At 32.9% G+C, this 19,829-nt stretch overlaps 2 protein-coding genes across 4 annotated transcripts; one reads left to right on the forward strand and one right to left on the reverse strand.

The window, feature by feature from the left end:
• Nucleotides 1-364: 364 nt before the first annotated feature.
• On the reverse strand, nucleotides 365-6,711 carry LOC100790543 (RING-H2 finger protein). 3 transcript variants are annotated; one of them, NM_001255012.2, is made up of 5 exons: nucleotides 6,357-6,586; nucleotides 5,182-5,576; nucleotides 4,112-4,532; nucleotides 2,294-2,403; nucleotides 365-678 (listed from the first exon to the last, which is right to left on the reverse strand). In NM_001255012.2, exons 2-5 carry the CDS (start codon nucleotides 5,299-5,301, stop codon nucleotides 649-651), a joined length of 681 nt encoding a protein of 226 aa, NP_001241941.2. In that variant the 5' UTR covers nucleotides 5,302-5,576; nucleotides 6,357-6,586; the 3' UTR covers nucleotides 365-648. The 3 variants fall into 3 exon arrangements, with proteins under 3 accessions (NP_001241941.2, XP_014625700.1, XP_040867542.1); XM_014770214.3 differs by lacking the exon at nucleotides 6,357-6,586 and adding an exon at nucleotides 6,006-6,156 and having other exon boundaries at nucleotides 377-678; XM_041011608.1 differs by lacking the exon at nucleotides 5,182-5,576 and having other exon boundaries at nucleotides 377-678; nucleotides 6,357-6,711.
• A 2,804-nt stretch (nucleotides 6,712-9,515) lies between these two features.
• On the forward strand, nucleotides 9,516-18,773 carry LOC100791067 (AUGMIN subunit 5). The gene is made up of 10 exons (XM_003552566.4): nucleotides 9,516-10,250; nucleotides 10,962-11,489; nucleotides 12,083-12,224; nucleotides 12,303-12,476; nucleotides 14,085-14,294; nucleotides 14,603-14,788; nucleotides 16,126-16,285; nucleotides 17,200-17,395; nucleotides 17,529-17,661; nucleotides 18,482-18,773. Exons 1-10 carry the CDS (start codon nucleotides 9,745-9,747, stop codon nucleotides 18,608-18,610), a joined length of 2,364 nt encoding a protein of 787 aa, XP_003552614.1. The 5' UTR covers nucleotides 9,516-9,744; the 3' UTR covers nucleotides 18,611-18,773.
• Nucleotides 18,774-19,829: the final 1,056 nt, after the last annotated feature.

Here is a 19,829-nt window from a genome sequence, read left to right on the forward strand (position 1 = left end):
AAAATCAGAGTACACCAAATCTGTACAGATTACAATATTATATGATGAGTTGAGGCATATTAATTATAAAAGTATAAGATAATTTTCAAATTTGCTTTTGCGTACTAATTTCGTTTAATTTTAAAAATTAGCATTATTTCAAGGATCCAACAAATTTATTCAAAGTACTAGTTGAATTAGTTCAATTTTGATCCCTTGAATTCCTTTTCTTGTTTGTATACAGCTCTCATCAGTTCCATTTAAACCGAACTTATGGATTACATATTGGTATCCCCCCCTCACGTCATTGTTTTAAGCGGGGGGAACACCTTGGAAGAGTGGTTCCAAAATCCTAACTCATACATGACAACAAAAACAAAAAGTAAAAAGAAAAAGAGAGGAGGAAATCATTCTATTAAATGGCAAACTGTTGAAACCATGACAAAGTTCCCATCTAAAATGGCATTTTCTTTTAATGTTGGCAGTTTTGGCAAGGGAGAAAAGTATAAATATAGAAACAACTTGGATGAGATTGAACTTACAGTGATGGTTAATAAAAGTGTTATATACTTCCTATACATGATAAGCGCTTAATCTGATGTATTCACAATGTCTATATTTTATATTTGCTTTCCTCTGTTGTTGGTATCATCCACGACATAAACATTTTCAATCAGTCGTTTCATCAAATACCATCACCTACACCAAAATAAAAATAAATAAATGTCATGATTCATTATACTCCATCTTCTAGTGCAGCCTTTAGCTTACCCATAAAGAAATAGAATGCACACATTGTCAACAAAAATTATTATACAAGAAATAGCTTTCCAGTCATGCTCAGCACAAATATATTTGCATGCAGCACATTAGAACAGCTTGATCAATATAAGAGAAACAGTATAATCATAAATGATTGCACGAAAATTGAAAAAATATCATTAGAATCAAGCTTAAACAGTCAGACACGAAAATTTACAAACAAGTAGTATTTCACATATAAACAAGGCAAATCTAAAAGGAGAAAGATTTTTATTGGGATGCACAAAATTGCACTGTCCATGACTTTTTTTTACGTTCTCCTATGATTTTCATATTAAATACTTTTTTCTTTTTAGTTCCTTAACCAATGCCCTAAGAACACTAGTTAGCAAGACCCTATAAACAATCTGAGTTCTGAAATTTCTAAATACAAGCTGGGTGGAAGTCTGTCCGCTAAAACAATCAGTATCAAGCTCAGGCGGGTTCAGACTCAAGCATGTTTTTGCCTTTCCATCTCCAATGATTATGCATAAACTTACATTGTATAATGCACATACTATTTCACAATGACAACAAAGTCTCACATCATATAAAGCCGTATCAAATACATCCCCAATGCAAATCCCATCTATTTGACAATCAAAAAGTGCTTATGTAGCCCCTTGTATGAAAAATATTTGACATAATGGCACATTCTGTTCAACATGATAATTATGTAGCAAAAACATAATTGTTTTTTTTATGATATGTGGCAATATGACAAGTCATTTCCCTCATCATCAACACCTATACTGTTTCTCTTACCCTTCCTATTTCCCCTGTTCTGAGAAGAACAAATCCGAGATTTCATGGGTTTTTTATGAAGCCACAAATGTTCCACTCACCAAAATCCAGAACAACGACCAGGAAATGCCTCAAAAATCACAGGGTGATATTTCTGTTAGACAGACTTAACAACTGGAATGAAATTACTAACGTGGCTTTATAGGTTGGATAGTACCCTAGAAAGTGAGGTGTCACTTTATTTTTGTGAAAGTTGCAATCGTAAGAGTAGATCCTATGACATTTTTCTTATTATTCATATATTTCTTTTATTTATTATATTTTTACATAATGGCATGCATTGCACAGGTAATAAACTAGTATTCATAACAAGAATCTTGGTATTTGGTAGCCTGAAGTTTGCCATGCTACCATGCCAATTATATGTCTTTTGAATCCTAGCTTTTTCCATTTCGAAGATTTCCAATTGAAATATTCCAACTTCCAACTAAGTAGCATGTTTGTAAACAAGCCCATTTGAATGCGTATTGGATCTGTTTACCAGTTTGTTCTGGAACTGTCAGGTTAAAACCAGTTTGGAAGGGTTAGCACTCTAGACACCATACAGTTTACAGAACTGAACCAGAGACATGGTCAGTTTGCTGGTTTCTGGTTGAACTGACTGGTTCAGCCAGTCTTCCTACCTCGTTTATGTAGAACATGCATCAAATTCTGATGAACTTAGTCATTTCAGTGAGAAATAATTCAGAAAATACCAAGAAAATATTACCTTCCCACAAACGGGACAGTTGTCACTTCTTTCCATCCACTCATAAATACAACAAAGATGAAAATGATGAGAGCATTTTGTCACTATCTTCGGATTCTCTTCAGTGTATTCTGCAAGCAAAAACAATTGAAACAAATGTAAGAATTGTGGAGGTTATATTGCTTCCATAGTTGTCAATCCCGTCATCACGGAGCGGAGCAGGCGACCCCTAAAGTGCAATAGCAGGATGACCCCTAAAGTGGAGGTTATATTGTCTTGTCTACTTTACAAATCTGCTCAACCTTTTCACATTTCGCAAGTGTTGTTTAGATAAATTTCTTTTATAGAAGAAAATAAAAGATAAAATGAATTAAATTTCTATAAATTAAAATCAATTAATGTACCTTAGTTTTTGAAAAGTTAAATAAGAATTGAAGTGCATAAATTAACTTATAAAAAGACGTTTAATTTATTTTACATTTTTATTTTCTTTTATAAATGTGTAGAAATTTATCTAAAAACAATTCTAGTCAAATTGAAAATCTAACTATATTAACTTTTTTCTTCTTTTTCCTTATCCATTTCATATACTGCTTTTTTATTTTTCACACCTTGTGAGAAATGCTTATGCTTGATTTGGCAAAGAATCTCAATTCCCCGTCCAGTAGTACCATTCAGAGAGAGCAGTAAGATATCAAAATTAGATATTGTTTAGGAGCCTGTTTACTTTGTCGTTTCAAATGCAACAACATGAAATCCAACACACTTTCACCACAAAAGCAACAAAGAGGGTGACTGCTATTGTAATCATTTTTTTTACCTATTTTGAAATTTGTTTAATATATATAATTATATCTTACTCTTATGATTTAGAATTTTTTTTATTTAGCTCATTATATTATATATTGCATTTAATTTAGTTTTTGTTACTTTTATTAGTTTGTTATATCATATATTATGCTTTATTTAGTTTACTATATAACATGTTATACTTACAATAGTTTTTATATATTTTTATAAATTGTATAGTTTATTATATTAACAGTTCACAGATTTTTCTTTACTTCCTAACAGTTCACGATAACAAGTTAAAAACCCACAGAAAAATGTTGGACTTGAGGCCCAAGGCCCAACAGAATAGAAATTAAGAAAACACACCCTAAAAGGCTAAAACCCCAAAGACCCAATCCATCTAACAAGGTTCTCTCTTCTCTGTTAGCTCTAGCCGCCACTCTGTTACCAAAAAGACCCTCATTAGTCATTAATGATGAAATTTGAGGGCATTTTTTGAATTTGCATTCAATTTCAAAGGATCCACGACAGAGACCGTGATATTGTCGTCCCTCTCCACCGAGATTGCGGAGAAAAGCGTCGCTCCTTTAATCTGCTCAGCTACAGTTGTACTTGTTGCAGGGAAGGGCCACTCCACACTGCTGCGATAGCAACCAGGACAGCCGCTATTGATAACATAGATTGCTTCCTTGTGACACAGAGTCGTGGAGGTCACAAGTTCAAATTCTGGGAATAGAATTTATACAGGATTAAGGTTGCATACATCTACCCTTTCCAAACCCTCACTAACCAGGCGCCTCATGCATTGAGCCACCTGTTTTGTTCCTTGACTTTTGTGGTAACTGTCTTGTGAATTTATCTCAAGACTACAATTTTTAATATTCATTATTTATAAATCTTTAATTTTGGGTATTTTTTATTTTTGAGCATTTTATATATCAGTACAAGTTATTTAGCTTGTATCCATAATTTTCAGTATAACAGCCATCCTGCTATAGGCTATAGCAGCTCTGAAATTAGCCAAAAAAAAAGAGAAAACACTCTTACCTTCAAGACAAGTTGGACAGACATCCTCCTCTTCTGATGATGAATAGACAACCCCAGCTCCAGTTGTAAGTTTTGCTGATGAGAGCCTTACAGTGGACTTAGAACGGTATTCCTTTGATCCATCTTCACTGGTATCATTCCATTTACCAGCAGAATTTAAAGATTCTGAGTCAGCATCTACATCACCTCTTAGAGGTTCTGACTCTTCATTCAAATGACTTGAACCCTTCTCACGTCTTGACACTAGTCCATCACGCTGTGAACGGAAAAACCTGTCTGCATCATAAGGCAGGGGCCTTGGAGGAGAACGGTACATGTCAGATAGAGAATTATCAAGTGAAGCTGTAGAAGTCATAGATGCTGCGCCCTGTATAGATGAAGGAATCGCATGCACTTCCCCTCTACGGAATATTGATTCATACTGAAATTTGAGGTAGATTGGAAAGAGTTATTATATATAATACATATGGAGTACAGTTCCCATATTGTAAATGGATTTAGAACTAAAATATACTTTAAATGTTGTCTACTGAATACTAATGTACATGGCAATCAATACAATTGAATTAACACCAAAATTACTTATATTAATAGATGCAGCAAAGCTCTCCTAAACTAAATTATAGATGATTACAATTTTTTCTCATTTAATTTTTTATGGCCTTCTTACAAGCAAGTTAGCATCAGAGCATCAAGAAAAAATGCATGTATGAAATACATCACCATTTGTAATTTTTTGGAGGATTGGGACATATAGTTCAAGACTAAAGGTTTTCCAAAACATTTTATGAGTACTTTTTTCACAATATAGTCCTGAGCAACGGAACAATAAAGAGGAGGTGTATGTGCGTCAATACTAACAAAACACAACACAAGCTCCTGTTACTGTAACAGGTATGTTTGCCACTTGACAAGTATGGAATTACCGGCAAAAACAGTGCATGAAAACATGACCATGATGCAAGACATCAAATTCAAACTAAGGGCAACACATAAGACAGTGTCCAAAAGTGAATCAAAAGAAAACAAGGGAATGGAAGAGGACAGGGAGTTTGGAGTTAGAGACATACCATAGTGAAAAAGTTCTGTACAAAGCAACTGAGACACATACAGTTCCTATATACAGAACTATTTGGATTCATAAAATCTTCAAAATCATCAACATTGAAACAGCAACAAACAGCACCCATTGTTTTAGCTTCAATATCCCTCTCTCTTTCAACTTAAATTTTTCTCTCTTCTCAACTCAAAGATCACCAAAACATGGATACTGCTACAAGCACGCTTTGTGAAAAAGAGTCCCCAACAGCACTAGCCAAGACTAATGACTATGATTTCATTAATAAATAAAGGAGAGAGGATTCTAAGCTCGCAGAAGTCCAATTGCCTCCGCAAACCAGTACCCTCCCTCTTCTGTTCAAATGATCTGTTATATGGATAAGCAAACTCTGATTCTCTTAATCACCTGAAATATACACCAAAACCGCCTTAAATATCACTGAAAGCAAACAATTTGGGAAGATCGTAGTAGAAGCTTTCACTATGCAATTGACAAATCAAAATAACAGATTTTTCTAAGGGCCTGCGGTTGAACAATGCAATTCAATTAATGCATATACTTCAAATCCAAAGCGTCGCGTATACAAAACATCATTGGCAAATCAGGACTTCAAAATAAGATCAACATACTATTCTTTTCCCTCCAAGGATAAAAAATAAGTACAAAAAAACTTAGAGAACATCAAAAGCATGAAAAAAACCAATACAAATTTGAGTGTTTCAAGGGAAAGCTATAATCTGTTTGCAATGTTCCTTCAAATTGTGGCAAAAATGATTCGTTGCTTCACTGGTAAGCTATGCTAGTACATCAACCAGCAGAAGGATCATCATTTACCTTTCAGCGGAAAAATCACAATCACCAATTTTTACTATTTAGACAACAACCTTAAACATAGAAGCAAACGACGCCCTCCATTCTAGAAATTGAAACGTTAAAATATAAAATAAGAGAGACAAAATCACATGCATCAATTGTCTAGAGAGAGACCCCTGAATTCCCAAAAAAAAAAAAAGATCAACCGAGAAAAACACTCAAATTTATGAACCCCAGAAAAGAAGAAACGGAAAAAAGTGATACCCAGTTGCGATTACCAAATAAGAAGGCAATCAAACGATCAAAAACGAAAGAGGATATGCGAGAAAACGACAAAGGTAGAATATTTGGAAAAAGAAGAAAAAAAGGTACCTGAGAGAGAGTTTTGAATGAAATTGCTGTTGGGGGAAGCGAAGAAGAGAGAGAGAGAGGATAAGCTGTAGAAGATTGAGATTGTTGTTAATCGAGTTTTCTAAAAGGGGGGGTTTTGGAGTTTTCGGCAAAATTTGCTAGAACGAATGATTCGCCAGATTAGAGGAAGCAAAACATCTATCTCTCTTGTAATATCCGTTCTTCGGTGGTAGGTGGGTGGAGGAATCTATAACCCTTCAAACTTTATGTTATTAATAAATTCTGAAGGACAATGACTATTAGTATTTTTTCTGATTAAATTAAAATATCTCTACCATACTCATTCATCGAGACAAGTTGCACCTCCCTCTGATGTTCTCATACTCCAAGCACAACAAGTATATGATAATGATATAAGACGTGTCTAGAGAGAGCAAGTACGCTACAGTGGGAAAAATATATGTACATTACTTCAAAATAAATTATTGTACGGAATAAATATTTATTTTTTATATAATTATGATTGAATTGATATTTTTAAATTTATAAATTATATAATAACGTAAAATGTGAATAATAAATATCTTTAAATACATAACTATATTTTAAATTTATTTTAAATAGTTTAAATTGAGAGTGAGAAGAGAAGTGAGTCTCAGTTCATAACTGGATAGGATTGAACTAGTAATTAAGCTCATTAATCCTCATATTGAATGATAATTTATTTTCTTAAATTTAATAATAAATAATATTTTTAGCATATGAATTATATTATAGTTAAAATACATGATGATTAAATTTTTTTAAACATATAAATTACTAATAACTTTTATTTATGATACAATATTATTTTTAGTTACTAATAACTTTTTAAAAATTAAATTTAAATTAATAACAAAGATGAAGATAATATATCGAAATACATAAGCGCTTAAGAATATTAAGTACTTGGATGAACATAAATTAAGATTGATTTGAAATGATTGAACAAATATAGACTAATTGTTAAATCAAATTAAATTAGTGAAATAGATAATGGGACTAATTAAATTAAGAACAGGTGAATTGGTTTAAAAATAAATTGTAAAACAAAAACAATTTTAAAAAAATTGTTTTACAAAGATCACATCACAACTTTATGTTAAAAATAATATTGAGCTAATTACTCGAACACAGTACTCTTTCGTTGAGGTGCACCAATTTAAAATATTTTTAAAATTTATAAAGAATTCATTAGAGAGAGAAAAGATAGACAACAAGATTAATATTGGTTCACTCTTTACTTCTAAAAAAACTAATTCAATTATCTAATTTAACTCGAAATAGATTTTCATTATGCAATATGAGTTTTACCAGTAATCACAGTCAATTTTAAATTATACCTAGAAAATGAAATTTAGGTACACAACCCTAGTGTCATTTGTGAATCTAAGCCTAAGAGAAACTTATCTTTAGTTTCAAACTATAAACACTTATTCTAGCATGCTATACAAACTCTTGCACATGTAGTAGCAATGTGTAAAAGCCATATGGAACATAGTCAATGAGAGATGCAACATTTACATTCAAATGCATCAACAAAAGACTTAATTGAATGGAGCTTTCTTGATCTCAAATGTGTTTGCAACTCACTTTCCTTTTGAAAGTTCCAAGAAACTAAACCTGAAGTTTGTGAATTGTAAAGGTTCGTTCAGAAAATGTGATTTTCAATTGCTTGAAAGTGAAAACACAAGATGGGTATATATAGAGAAAATAGTTATAATCGTCTGTAATTAATTACATTGACAATGTAATTGATTAGATTTCTTATTTAATCGATTAAAGTGTTTTCCCCCCAAATATGAAAAAACATTCAAGAATAATATAATCGATTACAATCTTAATTTAATCGATTAAAGTATTCTTGATCATTTTTTGGAATACTTAAAAGAACAATGAATTCGATTATTATATCATTATAATCCGTTAAACCAGAAACCCAAGAAACACAGACATGGTCTCAAAAGAGAATTGTGTAATTGATATAATTGATTAAACTGGAGTTATGAACTCTCAACAAGTTTCTCAAAGACATATGTAATCAATTACATATGTGTGGTTATTGATTAAAACAGTGAGAAATATAGCGCTGAAGATTTTTTTTTAACTTATAGATTATCTTCTTACTTCTATATGATGATGCATGATGTACACATAAATAGACTAAAACTAGAAAGCAATAAGCAATACAAATGTCACTAACAATTAGAAATTAAAATAAAAAATATATATTTGAAAGGAATAAAAAAAACTACATAACTAAGATAAGACCCAATGTCTTAACAAAAGAAGTCAAAGGAGAGATATAGATTTACTTCTATATGATAATTCATCTATACATTTTTCTTTCATTTTGTTTTGAAGATCGATGAAAATTTCATTTACTTTTCTGGTTCTAGATTCATTCTATAAGGAAAGATATAGATTTAACTTGAATAAATAAAAATTATAAGCCAATAGCGGGGATTGAACTTGCATCCCTAACTTAAGGATCATCAACAATAAGATTTTAGTGTCTTGTAGATTCTTATCGAGACTATCATTTAAAAATATCAATTGTTTCTTAATCATAAAGTAGTTGCATAAATAGTTATATTAAAAAAAATTATCTTTTTATGATGGCCAATGATATCTTAAAAAAATTCCACAAGAAATTATTATGAACCCCAATAATTCAAATTTCAATATAACTTATTTATATATATATATATATGGCTCTAACCATACCGAACAAATCTATTTAACTCTTAAAGTAAGGAGATATTCATTATTAAATAATAAAATACACTCACGATTTTTTCAGCTAATCAAAAGTACACTCACAACCCCTTATTAGAAAATAAAAAATTGATAATTGTGATAAAATGAAAGCTTAAATATATTTTGTTATGCCATATCATAATTTCAATCAATATAAACAAACATGTCACACTTTTTATTATGTTTAACATTTATGCTAAAAATGACAAAAATGAAATTGTTTTAAAATATAAATAATTTAAGATTTAATGAACTAAATTAAAAAAATACTAAAACATAAATATCAAAAGTGTCATTTAAGCTTTATTATACTGTTAATGTAATAAAATATTTATTATTAAATATTTTCTTTCATATATTCTTGTCCCGAAACCTGTTGGTGAGGACACCATCATCATTATTCATTTTGAAAAATAAGAAAAGAAGTGTTCTTCACTTCTTCTCAATTGGCACAACACAGAGAGTGAAGAGCACATCAATTCAATCACCAACCACGCCACTCAAAATTCTCAGATCCACCCCTAACTAATAACAGTACACCACCAACTCGACCGAGTCAACCAATGCCATCACCGCCATACTCTGCGTCATAGTCATCATCATCATCATCATGCAGAGCGCAGCGTCATCGTCGCCGTCGCCGGAGGCCATTCTGGAATGGCTGCACAAAGAAATGGGCTACCGTCCGCTCGGCACCTACGCCTCCGGCAAGTCGCACCTGCCGTCCGTCGACTCCATCCGCCGGATTTGCCGCGGCAACATGATTCCGGTCTTGAACTTCCTCGTCACGCGCGCCAAGTCCGAGAAGACCGTGCGGAACATCCGCCGGAACATCACCGTGCACGGCGGCGCAGACGGCGGCGGAGAGGCGAAGGAGGAGGGAAGGGGGAAGGGCGCGAGGAAGAAGGAGAGGGCGCTCGCCGGCGGCGGCGAGGGTTCCGAGACTGCGACGACGAGGGAGGCGGCGTTGCAAGAGCGGGATTTGGCCGCGAAGGAGGTGGACAGGCTGAGGAAAGTCGTGAGGAGGCAGAAGAAGGATTTGAGAGCGAGGATGCTCGAGGTTTCCAGAGAGGAGGCTGAGAGGAAGAGAATGCTCGATGAACGAGCCAATTACAGGTTTTGGCTTTTTCCTCAATTTGCCCTAAATTTTGAACAATTTGTGTTAATGTGGTTGGTAATTTTCATTCTGGTTGCTTGAAGTGGAATTTTCATATTTGTTGTTTATTAGGTAAGAGAAGATGAATGAAACATGTTAACATAAAAGTAGAAACTGATTTGTTTAGGGAAAAATGATGAATGTTGGAGTTATAGGTAGAAGGAAGTGAGAGATAGAGAGAAAAAATAAAGGAAGTAAGAGAAATTTGATAAATGTGATAAACATGTGATGAAAAATGAAGGGAGAGGTAGGAAAAAACGTAGGGTGGAAATGTGATGGGTTGAGAAAGTAATGATATAATAACGAATGACCCTTTGTTTTGTGTTGCAAAAGTTTAAGAGTGTCGATAAACATACACCCCAAAGGAAGAGAGAGATAAAAAAAGAAAATGAAGAGAGAAAAATGACAGATTTGATGAGTGATGTGGTAGAAAAGGAAACGAGATAGGAAGAAAATAAGGTGAAAATGGGATGGAAGAGGTAGTGAGTGCATGTTTATAGTTTTTTTAATTTAATTTAATATCATAATGTAGGCATGATGTTGTTGCTTGCTAGTATAATGTGTTTTGAGATTATTATCTCATTTTATGTGCTTTTGTCTCTACCAATAATTTGTTTGAGAGAGGGGAAAAGAAATGATGTGTTTATATTAGTTCTTTACCCATTTTGCAGGCATAAGCAAGTGATGTTGGAGGCCTATGATCGACAATGTGATGAGGCTGCAAAAATATTTGCTGAATATCATAAACGTCTCTGTTACTATGTAAATCAAGCGATGGATTCTCAAAGATCGGGTGTGGATTCTTCTGTTGAAATGGCCAAAAGTGAGAAGGAAGCTGTTTATTCTACTGTTAAGGGAAGTAAATCTGCAGATGATGTCATCCTCATTGAAACCACGAGGGAAAATAATATTAGAAAGGCCTGTGAATCTCTTGTAGACCACATGATGGAAAAAATACGGAGTTCTTTTCCTGCTTATGAAGGAAGTGGCATTCATTTAAATCCTCAAGCAGAAACAGCAAAATTGGGGTTTGACTTTGATGGGCAAATTCCTGATGAGGTCAGAACTGTTATTATAAATTGCCTAAAGAGTCCTCCCCAATTGCTTCAGGCAATTACTGCATACACTTTGCGGCTGAAAAGTCTAATCTCCAGAGAAATAGAGAAAATTGATGTTAGAGCCGATGCAGAGACCTTGAGGTATCATTTATACATGGTTTTTGTTTTTCATATTCTGTTGGTGCTCTCATTGATGCCTCTGTGACCATAATATTTGAATTTTGGACCTTCTGTCATTAATCATTGTTACTATAACTTTCCAAAAAAAAAAGTCAGTCCCAAATGCTATATTGGCCAAGCATGCCAAAGTTGCTTACAATGATTTAGTTCCCCTGCCAACCAGGAAAAAGTGTACGAAGTAGCTGTATGAATTTTCTTTTGTGTATGGTTTTCTGTTAGATTGTCCAGAATCATGTTGAAATCCCAACCAACGTGATTTTAGATAAATGCCCATATGTTTGGTTCCACGTCGAGGAATTGATTTGAGTTGAAACAACTTTAGATGACTTTTGTATTGAATAAAATTTTTTATACTCAGCTTTACTACTAACTTGCTTTTAGAATAAAAAAATCCATTTACAATTCTTATCACTTCAAAATCAATTTTGCAAAATCAATTTTGCCAATGCTTACCCAAACTTACATTTTATGAATGTTCTGTTAGTTTGTTCTTATTGGCAAGGATATTACGTATGCTATTACTGTTATAATCAAAACTTGCATTTTTCAATCAGGTACAAATATGAAAATAACATTGTTATGGATGTTTCATCATCCGATGGGAGCTCTCCTCTACAGTATCAACTTTATGGCAATGGAAAGATTGGGGTTGATGTGCCTCCAGGAGGGAGTCAAAATCAGCTTCTTGATAGACAGGTCTTTATTCATCCTTAAACTGCATATTTTGTTGTCATAAGAGGAGTTATTGAACTGGTGCCGTATCTCTGTTCACAGAAAGCTCATGTTCAACAATTTTTGGCTACTGAAGATGCACTAAACAAAGCTGCAGAAGCAAGGGACATGTGTGAAAAACTTATGAAACGTTTGCATGGAGGCACTGATGTTTCGTCACGCTCACTTGGTATTGGAAGTAATTCCCAAAATGTTGGAAGTCTCAGGCAACTTGAGGTATTATTATGAAAAACTTACAGTGCATTAGGTTCTTTTTTAATTGAGTTGTACATTTTTTGAATCTATTGTCACCTTTGCTCATGATACTATCACTTGCAAGCTTTCTTTGAATTTTGAATAACTAACCAATAGTTAGATTGCATACATGTATGGTGGGAAGCATTAGCATTCATTGACAGCTCATTAGAGAAATCAGAAATGTTTGACCTGGAGTATTGATGGATATTGTTTTGGCAGCATAACTTATGTTAGGAAGAATTAATGTTTAATCTTAAACCACTGCAAATTCTCTTTCTGATTGAGTGTTACAAATCAAACACTCAGAATATGAGTAAAGCTTGAATACCCTTGTAGGAATAAAGATACCAAATAGATGGATGTTAAGTGGGTAACTGAGTTAGCTGGGTGACTGGTTAATCATTATTGTCTCTCTTTGGGTTCCTAACAGATTCTTATTTTGTTTCAGGTAAAATTTTGTTTTCATAGATTCAAATGCTATCTTAAGCTTCTTTGAGCCATGAAGTACTCTTTTGGTAAAAATCATATGCATATATTATATGATGTATATGTATATTGTTGAGCTATTAGTGCTTAACATGTGTGTGTACATGATTGATTTGTTTATATGGCATTTTTTCCCTTCAAAAGGAGAAATTTTATTAGAGAAAAAAACAAACAGAATTACTAAAGATTTGTTTTTGTGACAAATTATCTCTGGTTCATCTTTTCACATCTAATTATTTTAATGTAGTCCTTGGGTAGGCCAAACAATCCAAGGTCATTCATCATTGATGGTTTATGTCAGGAAAAAAATGTCAGAATTAACGGGTGTTATTAGATAGTTATGTATTAGACATTTATGGTTTGTTATGTATTATACAGTTATATTTTGTGGTATGGATAGTTTTGACTTATTGTAGTGCAGTTTTAAGGGGTCTGTTATTGTAGACGGATTTAGATAGAATATGGCTTGCCTGTCTGTTATACATAAAGGATTATAAGACTCCTTGTTAGGGGGAAACCCTGTGAAGTTTTGTGTGCACTTGTAATCTGGCCTATAAACCAGATTATTTCAGTATTATTCAAATAAATTCTGTGTTCATCCCTTGAGTTCATCATCCATGAAACTGGCTTAATATTCTGGTTTTGTTATAAACTATAAAGTAAGACATGTTTTATATTTACTTCATCGGGGAAGATTATTAAATTTGATTCTCCCAGTAAAATCAAAATTCAGAAAACTTGGGGATTTTAGAAACATTTGTGATCTAAGATCTATTATTGTTGTTATTATGGCTAAATTGGGGACATCCAGACATGTTTAATCATGGATATATTTTTTTATATCAGCATTTAATGTGAGAGAAATAAAGAATTTATCTTTGGGGAATCTTTGCTTTCTGTAAGTTCAATTTAAATATTTAGGTTCTCGTTTTTAGATTTTCCAATTAGGAATTTTACAGCTTAAAAGTTGGAAGAAAAAAGGATAAAACATTTTGCCCCTTTTAATTCTATTCCTTTCCTAATGCTAGAAATATTTCTTCACAGCAACATTTGAGCTAGGAGTTTACCCACTTATTATGTATATTTTTTCCACGTGTTCAGCTAGATGTTTGGGCCAAGGAAAGAGAAGTTGCTGGTTTAAAGGCAAGCTTAAACACCTTAATGTCTGAAATACAACGCTTGAATAAGTTGTGTGCTGAGAGGAAAGAAGCTGAAGATTCTCTAAAGAAAAAATGGAAAAAGATTGAAGAGTTTGATGCTCGTAGATCAGAACTTGAGACTATATATATGGCACTCCTTAAAGCAAATATGGTAATGTTCCGTTATTTCAGTATTTCCCGTATTAGTGAAATACAACTGTGGTATATTTACAGCTTATCCTTGGGAATGGTGATACCTTGTTTGAATCCTAGAATAATTATTGGTTTTAAACATGAATTATCCATTAATAGATTTGTCTTTGTGGGCACATTGATGCATTTCCCCTGGATTACAAAGTTGATTTGAACACATCTTTGTTCTTGTATTTTTTCCCTTTTTTTTGTTTCTAATAAACAGATTTGACTTTAGTTTTACTTTTGTTTTTGTTTATAATTTTTGTATCTTTTTATATAATGCAGGATGCTGCTTCATTTTGGAGTCAGCAACCATTAACTGCAAGGGAGTATGCTTTGAGCACTATAATTCCAGCATGTGCTGCTGTTGCCAAGGCTTCAAATAATGCAAAGGATCTCATTGAGAAAGAAGTGTCTACATTTTATCGAAGTCCAGATAATAGTCTCTACATGCTTCCTTCTTCCCCACAGGTTTATAATGCTCCAACAGACAACTTGTTCACTTGCTTGTTCAGTATAAAATATGTTAGAATAGAAATAAGAGAAATACTACCAATACACTCTCTTAACACTCTTTCTTGTTGGTTGAAATTTATTGGAAATCGCAAAATTTTGAGTTTCACATTTTATTTAATTTTGTAGTTTGCGGTAGAGTGTGTTTAAAAGAATGTGTTAGAGAGTGTTGCTAACACTCCTCTAGAGATAATGTTCTGAATTTATGGGATTTAATTTATGAAGTTAGTTTACATGGTCTACTTTTGAATCTTCTAATTCTACCTTTTGGTAGTTAAAGGTTTTGAGTTCATTTAAATATAAACTTGATCATATTTATTGTCTAGTTTTTAACACATTCCATTCTTTTTTGTTGGATAGAAAGAAATTATATAAAAGAAAGTGTATTTTCGAGTGGGGGAAGGACAGGTTAAGATATCCTCAAGGAACATGGATTGATTAAAAAAAAAACTAAAAATGCAGCAAGCCTACTCAATCTCTTTTGCATATTTAAAATGGAAACTTGCATTGAAGCAGACAGAAGTCATAGATATAATCCTACCTTATAACTAGTTTAGGGAAAGATATTCCTTGAAAGATATGTGCATTGCACTCCGACCAAATACACCCCTGAACTGCATAGACTGCACTCTGCCACTGAATTTCACCCACTTGCTTCTACCAGAAACTTTAAAATGTAGAATAAGAAACTGCTGCTCCAAAATTACAGAACAGAACCATTCCACCTGGTTAGCCAACTGGTTATCTGGATTGGGATGCTCTGAATCCAATTTCAATAACCTTACAACCTCTCTCATTTTGGATGGATGTTAGATTGTTTAAACTTTAAATAGGGTTTGTGTGAAAATTTAGTAGTGCAACTTAAATCTGTCACTAATTTTAAAAACTTGTAAGAAAGATGAAAGTTGGCAGATCCTATTAAACAGGGGCCAGTCTGGACTAGTTAGTAAGAGAGGTAAAAATGGCAAGCTATAAATAATAGGAAGAAAAAAAAAAGAGATCAATCTTTAGTTTTAGAATGGGAATTGGGAGCTAAAGTCCTAGTCTCTTGAATACCTGCAGTGTAGAGAGGAGATTCATTTCTATTGTACATTTGTGATCTCTTGCCTTTTATCACATTGATACTGGTAAGAGGGCATTCTTTCTGTGATAAAGATCGTTTGTTTTCCCTAATTCTAAACCGGTATCTGTCAGTGAGCTTTTTTAATGGTTTCACAGAATTTTGCTTGAAATATTTTAATTCTCTGTGTATATTGAGATGTGCTTCAACTTAATTGTCTTCAATTCTGGTTCAGGCACTGCTTGAGGCCATGGGTGCTAGTGGACCACCTGGCCAGGAAGCAGTTGCAAATGCAGAAATAAGTGCAGCTATGTTGACAGCAAGAGCTGGTGCTCGGGATCCATCAGCAATTCCATCAATATGTCGCGTTTCAGCTGCACTTCACTATCCTGCGGGTGAGTATATTATTGTTTGTGATTTGCTGATAGTTTCCTGGTGTACACTGTACCCATATCAGATCGGTTAATAGATTGCCATTGTAAAATGTCACTTCAGTAATTGCTATAGCACAAATGAATAGCCTATGACCTTTTTAAACAGAAACTACAGCTCTTGTAGTTTTCAGTTCCCCTTTTAACAGGAGTATGACTATGTTCTTGTGATTTTGTTTTGTTGGGACAGTTGGTTTATTTTATACACTTTTTTTATCTTCTCTAATTCTAAACAAGATAAATGTAATTTAGTAGATAGAACACGTTAAAACACTAATTATTGTTACTTTAAAAAAATTCATTTTGAATGAAATATCTGGGTATGCTTGCCAATGTATTAATATAATTGATGTTATAGTATTCGGAATGGCATAATAAAATGTTTTCAAACTTTCAAAACAATTACCCCCTCCATTCCAAAATAATAGTCTTTTTAGCTTTTTGTTCTGTTCCAACTTCCAAAATAATAGTCCTTTTAGCTTTTTTAAGCTATTTTTCAACAATACCCCTGTATATAACATAATTAAGAAGATAAGTTAATACTTGCATTGAAAAGAGACATCTGCCACAAAAATAAGTTGGTCTAGATAGTAGGATAGTTTATGATGAGTAGTTGAAAAACTTGGGGTATTTTGTCTATATTTTGTATAAATTGAATATTTCTTATTCAGTGTGCCATAACCTTAAAGGACTATTATTTTAGAATGGAGGGAGTATAAAATTAGATTGATAATTTGTTGTCACAAATCAATGTTTTTACTACTAATTATTTTGTTAACTTGCAATTTGAAGAATATAAGGTTTTGTTGTGCATGGAATACTTTATGAGGGTTAAAAGCTATTATTGTATATTAAATGATTTTCTTGTAAATGGACAGGCTTGGAGGGTTCAGATGCTGGTCTAGCATCTGTGCTGGAGTCCCTGGAGTTCTGTTTGAAACTTCGTGGTTCTGAAGCTAGTGTGTTGGAAGATTTATTAAGGGCTATTAATCTTGTCTATATTAGACGGGATCTTGTTCAAAGTGGTGAAGCCTTGTTGAATCATGCCAACCTTGTTCAACAAGAATATGAAAAGTAAATATGTTTCTAACCCCTGAATCCATTGTGCATTCATGGTTAATGTTTCTAGTAGATTCAAATTTATGTACTGGCAAACGATGTTGTTAATTTTTGAAAACCTTCTCTGACATTTGATATAATGATGCAGGACAACAAAATTTTGTTTGAGTAAGGCTGAAGAACAGGAGAAAACTATCATGGAAGAATGGTTGCCTGAACTTAAGAATGCTGTTTTGAGTGCTCAGCAGAGCTTGGAAGATTGCAAATATGTCAGGGGATTGGTGAGTTACCCTGCTATTATTACTATTATGCAAATATGACGACCTTCAAAGAATATAAAATTTATTTAAAGCATAATATATAATATAATAAACTAAATAATAATGATAAACTAAATAAAACATAATATGATAATAAATTAAATAATAACCGTGATAAAAACTAAATAAAACATAATCTGTAATATAATAAATTAAATAGATATTTTTTTTGGGTATTTTATTATTATTTTTATATGAAATAAATTTTTACGAGTTTATGAGTCGAGTTTGCAGAGCTCCCACGAGTTTATGTGAGCTCTCAAGTTTGACATTGCAAACATATCTAATGATACTTGACTGTTCATGATAGTGGTTATCAGTTCCCATCACTATTCTTGTCCTTGTTTTGTACCTCTTATTTTTCCTATTAAAGCACTTTTTAGTAAGGTAAGGGATGCAATTGTCTTTACAACAATACATCACATTTCTTTTATATCAAACATCCTAAAATTTTATTCAATTTTTTTTATCACTATTCCTTTCCATTTTCTTTCTCAAACCAAATCAAGTATAATGTCCCTAAAAATAGGGGCCAAAAGAATACTCAGGAATGAGTTTTTTATACAATTTTTCATATGAAGCTTATTCTTGTTCATTCTCATTTTGTAATATGTCTGTGTTAGTTTAGGTGCAACTTAAGCTCAGTGTGTCTAATATACATATGGGTGAAACAGTGAATATTCCTCAAAGTTGCTTAATTTGATATTTCATCTGGCTGGTAGATTTTTCACGTTCCTATAAAATTTCTATTTCTATTATTAAATTGTAACCTCTTCTGCAGCTTGATGAGTGGTGGGAGCAGCCAGCATCGACAGTTGTTGACTGGGTAACAGTGGATGGGCAAAATGTAACTGCCTGGCATAATCATGTGAAACAGCTTCTGGCATTTTGTGACAAGGAGCTATTGTGATTTGTGATTAGAATTGTAAAGCACGTGGAGTGAACAAAGTTTTGTGAAGTCTTGTTCATCTTTAGATTTTTGGTAGTGGGGTGGTTTGTTCATGTTAATTGGCAGTGATTAATGGCATTGAATCTTATGATTGTAGAGCTTTGTAATGTAATTTGATTTATTATCTGGCTGTGATTAATTGAAGTTTATTTACTGATGGCTTCATTTACTGAACTCTGGTTTCGTCTGGTGTATAGAATTAGAACCGATGAGGAAAAAGAAAAGATTAAGTTGAATGAATTTGCTGAGGGGATCCTAGTGCAGTATTATATTTTCTTTTATTTGAAAATCACAAGGTGTAATAACCCAAAAAACTAGGGGTGATCACGGGTTAAATCCGATCAAAATTTTACTGTTTGAGTTGGGCTTGAGTTGCATTTGTGTGTTTTTAAGATCCAATCCAAATTAATTCGATTATTGGATTGAATTAATTGGGTGTAAATATTTTTAAAAAAATATTTTTTTAGAATAATAATTTATTTTTATCTAAAATTTTATAAGTATGTAATGATGATAATATTTGTATAAACAAATAAGCGAAGGCAGTTCAACAATTAAGTAAAGTTATATATTGATTTGTCAAGTACTTCAGAAAAAAGTGACGACAATATTTGTATAAACAAAGCAGGTTGTAATAAAAATGATGTACGAATAATATTTTTGAAGAGTTGATGTAGGAATAATATTAGTTTATATTCAGTTGAGAATATTTTGCTGTTGTAACTTTTAATTGTGACGTGAAAAGTGAGAATAAGTGTGGTTTCTTCAACAACCTATTCTTTTCTCTGTTTTCTCGAACATGCTTATCTCCCATGTCTGCTACACAACCCATCATCTTAAACTCTCTAGATCATTTATTATAACAGTAAAAATACTCGCATGCATATCTGCATCTCAAGGTACTCACATGTTGCAGCTCTTGGAATTCATTACCAAACATGTCACGCTAACACAGTTGTTCTAGCTCTCAATGTTAATCCACCACGCTCATGTCTTGCTTGCTCACTGATTTTGTGGCTACTTTCTCTGTCTCGTGAACCAACAGGGTCCCAACCAATTTTTTTTTGTATTTTCATACCAACAAAAAAACAAACATCCAATTAAATAAAACAGCAGCAAGGAGTTTCTCTTTATCTAAACTTTCCACCCACCAAATTACCTTCTTTCCCAGCTGTTTGGT

Source organism: Glycine max, chromosome 18 (assembly GCF_000004515.6).
Source record: "Glycine max cultivar Williams 82 chromosome 18, Glycine_max_v4.0, whole genome shotgun sequence".
In the NCBI taxonomy this organism is placed as follows: domain Eukaryota; kingdom Viridiplantae; phylum Streptophyta; class Magnoliopsida; order Fabales; family Fabaceae; genus Glycine; species Glycine max.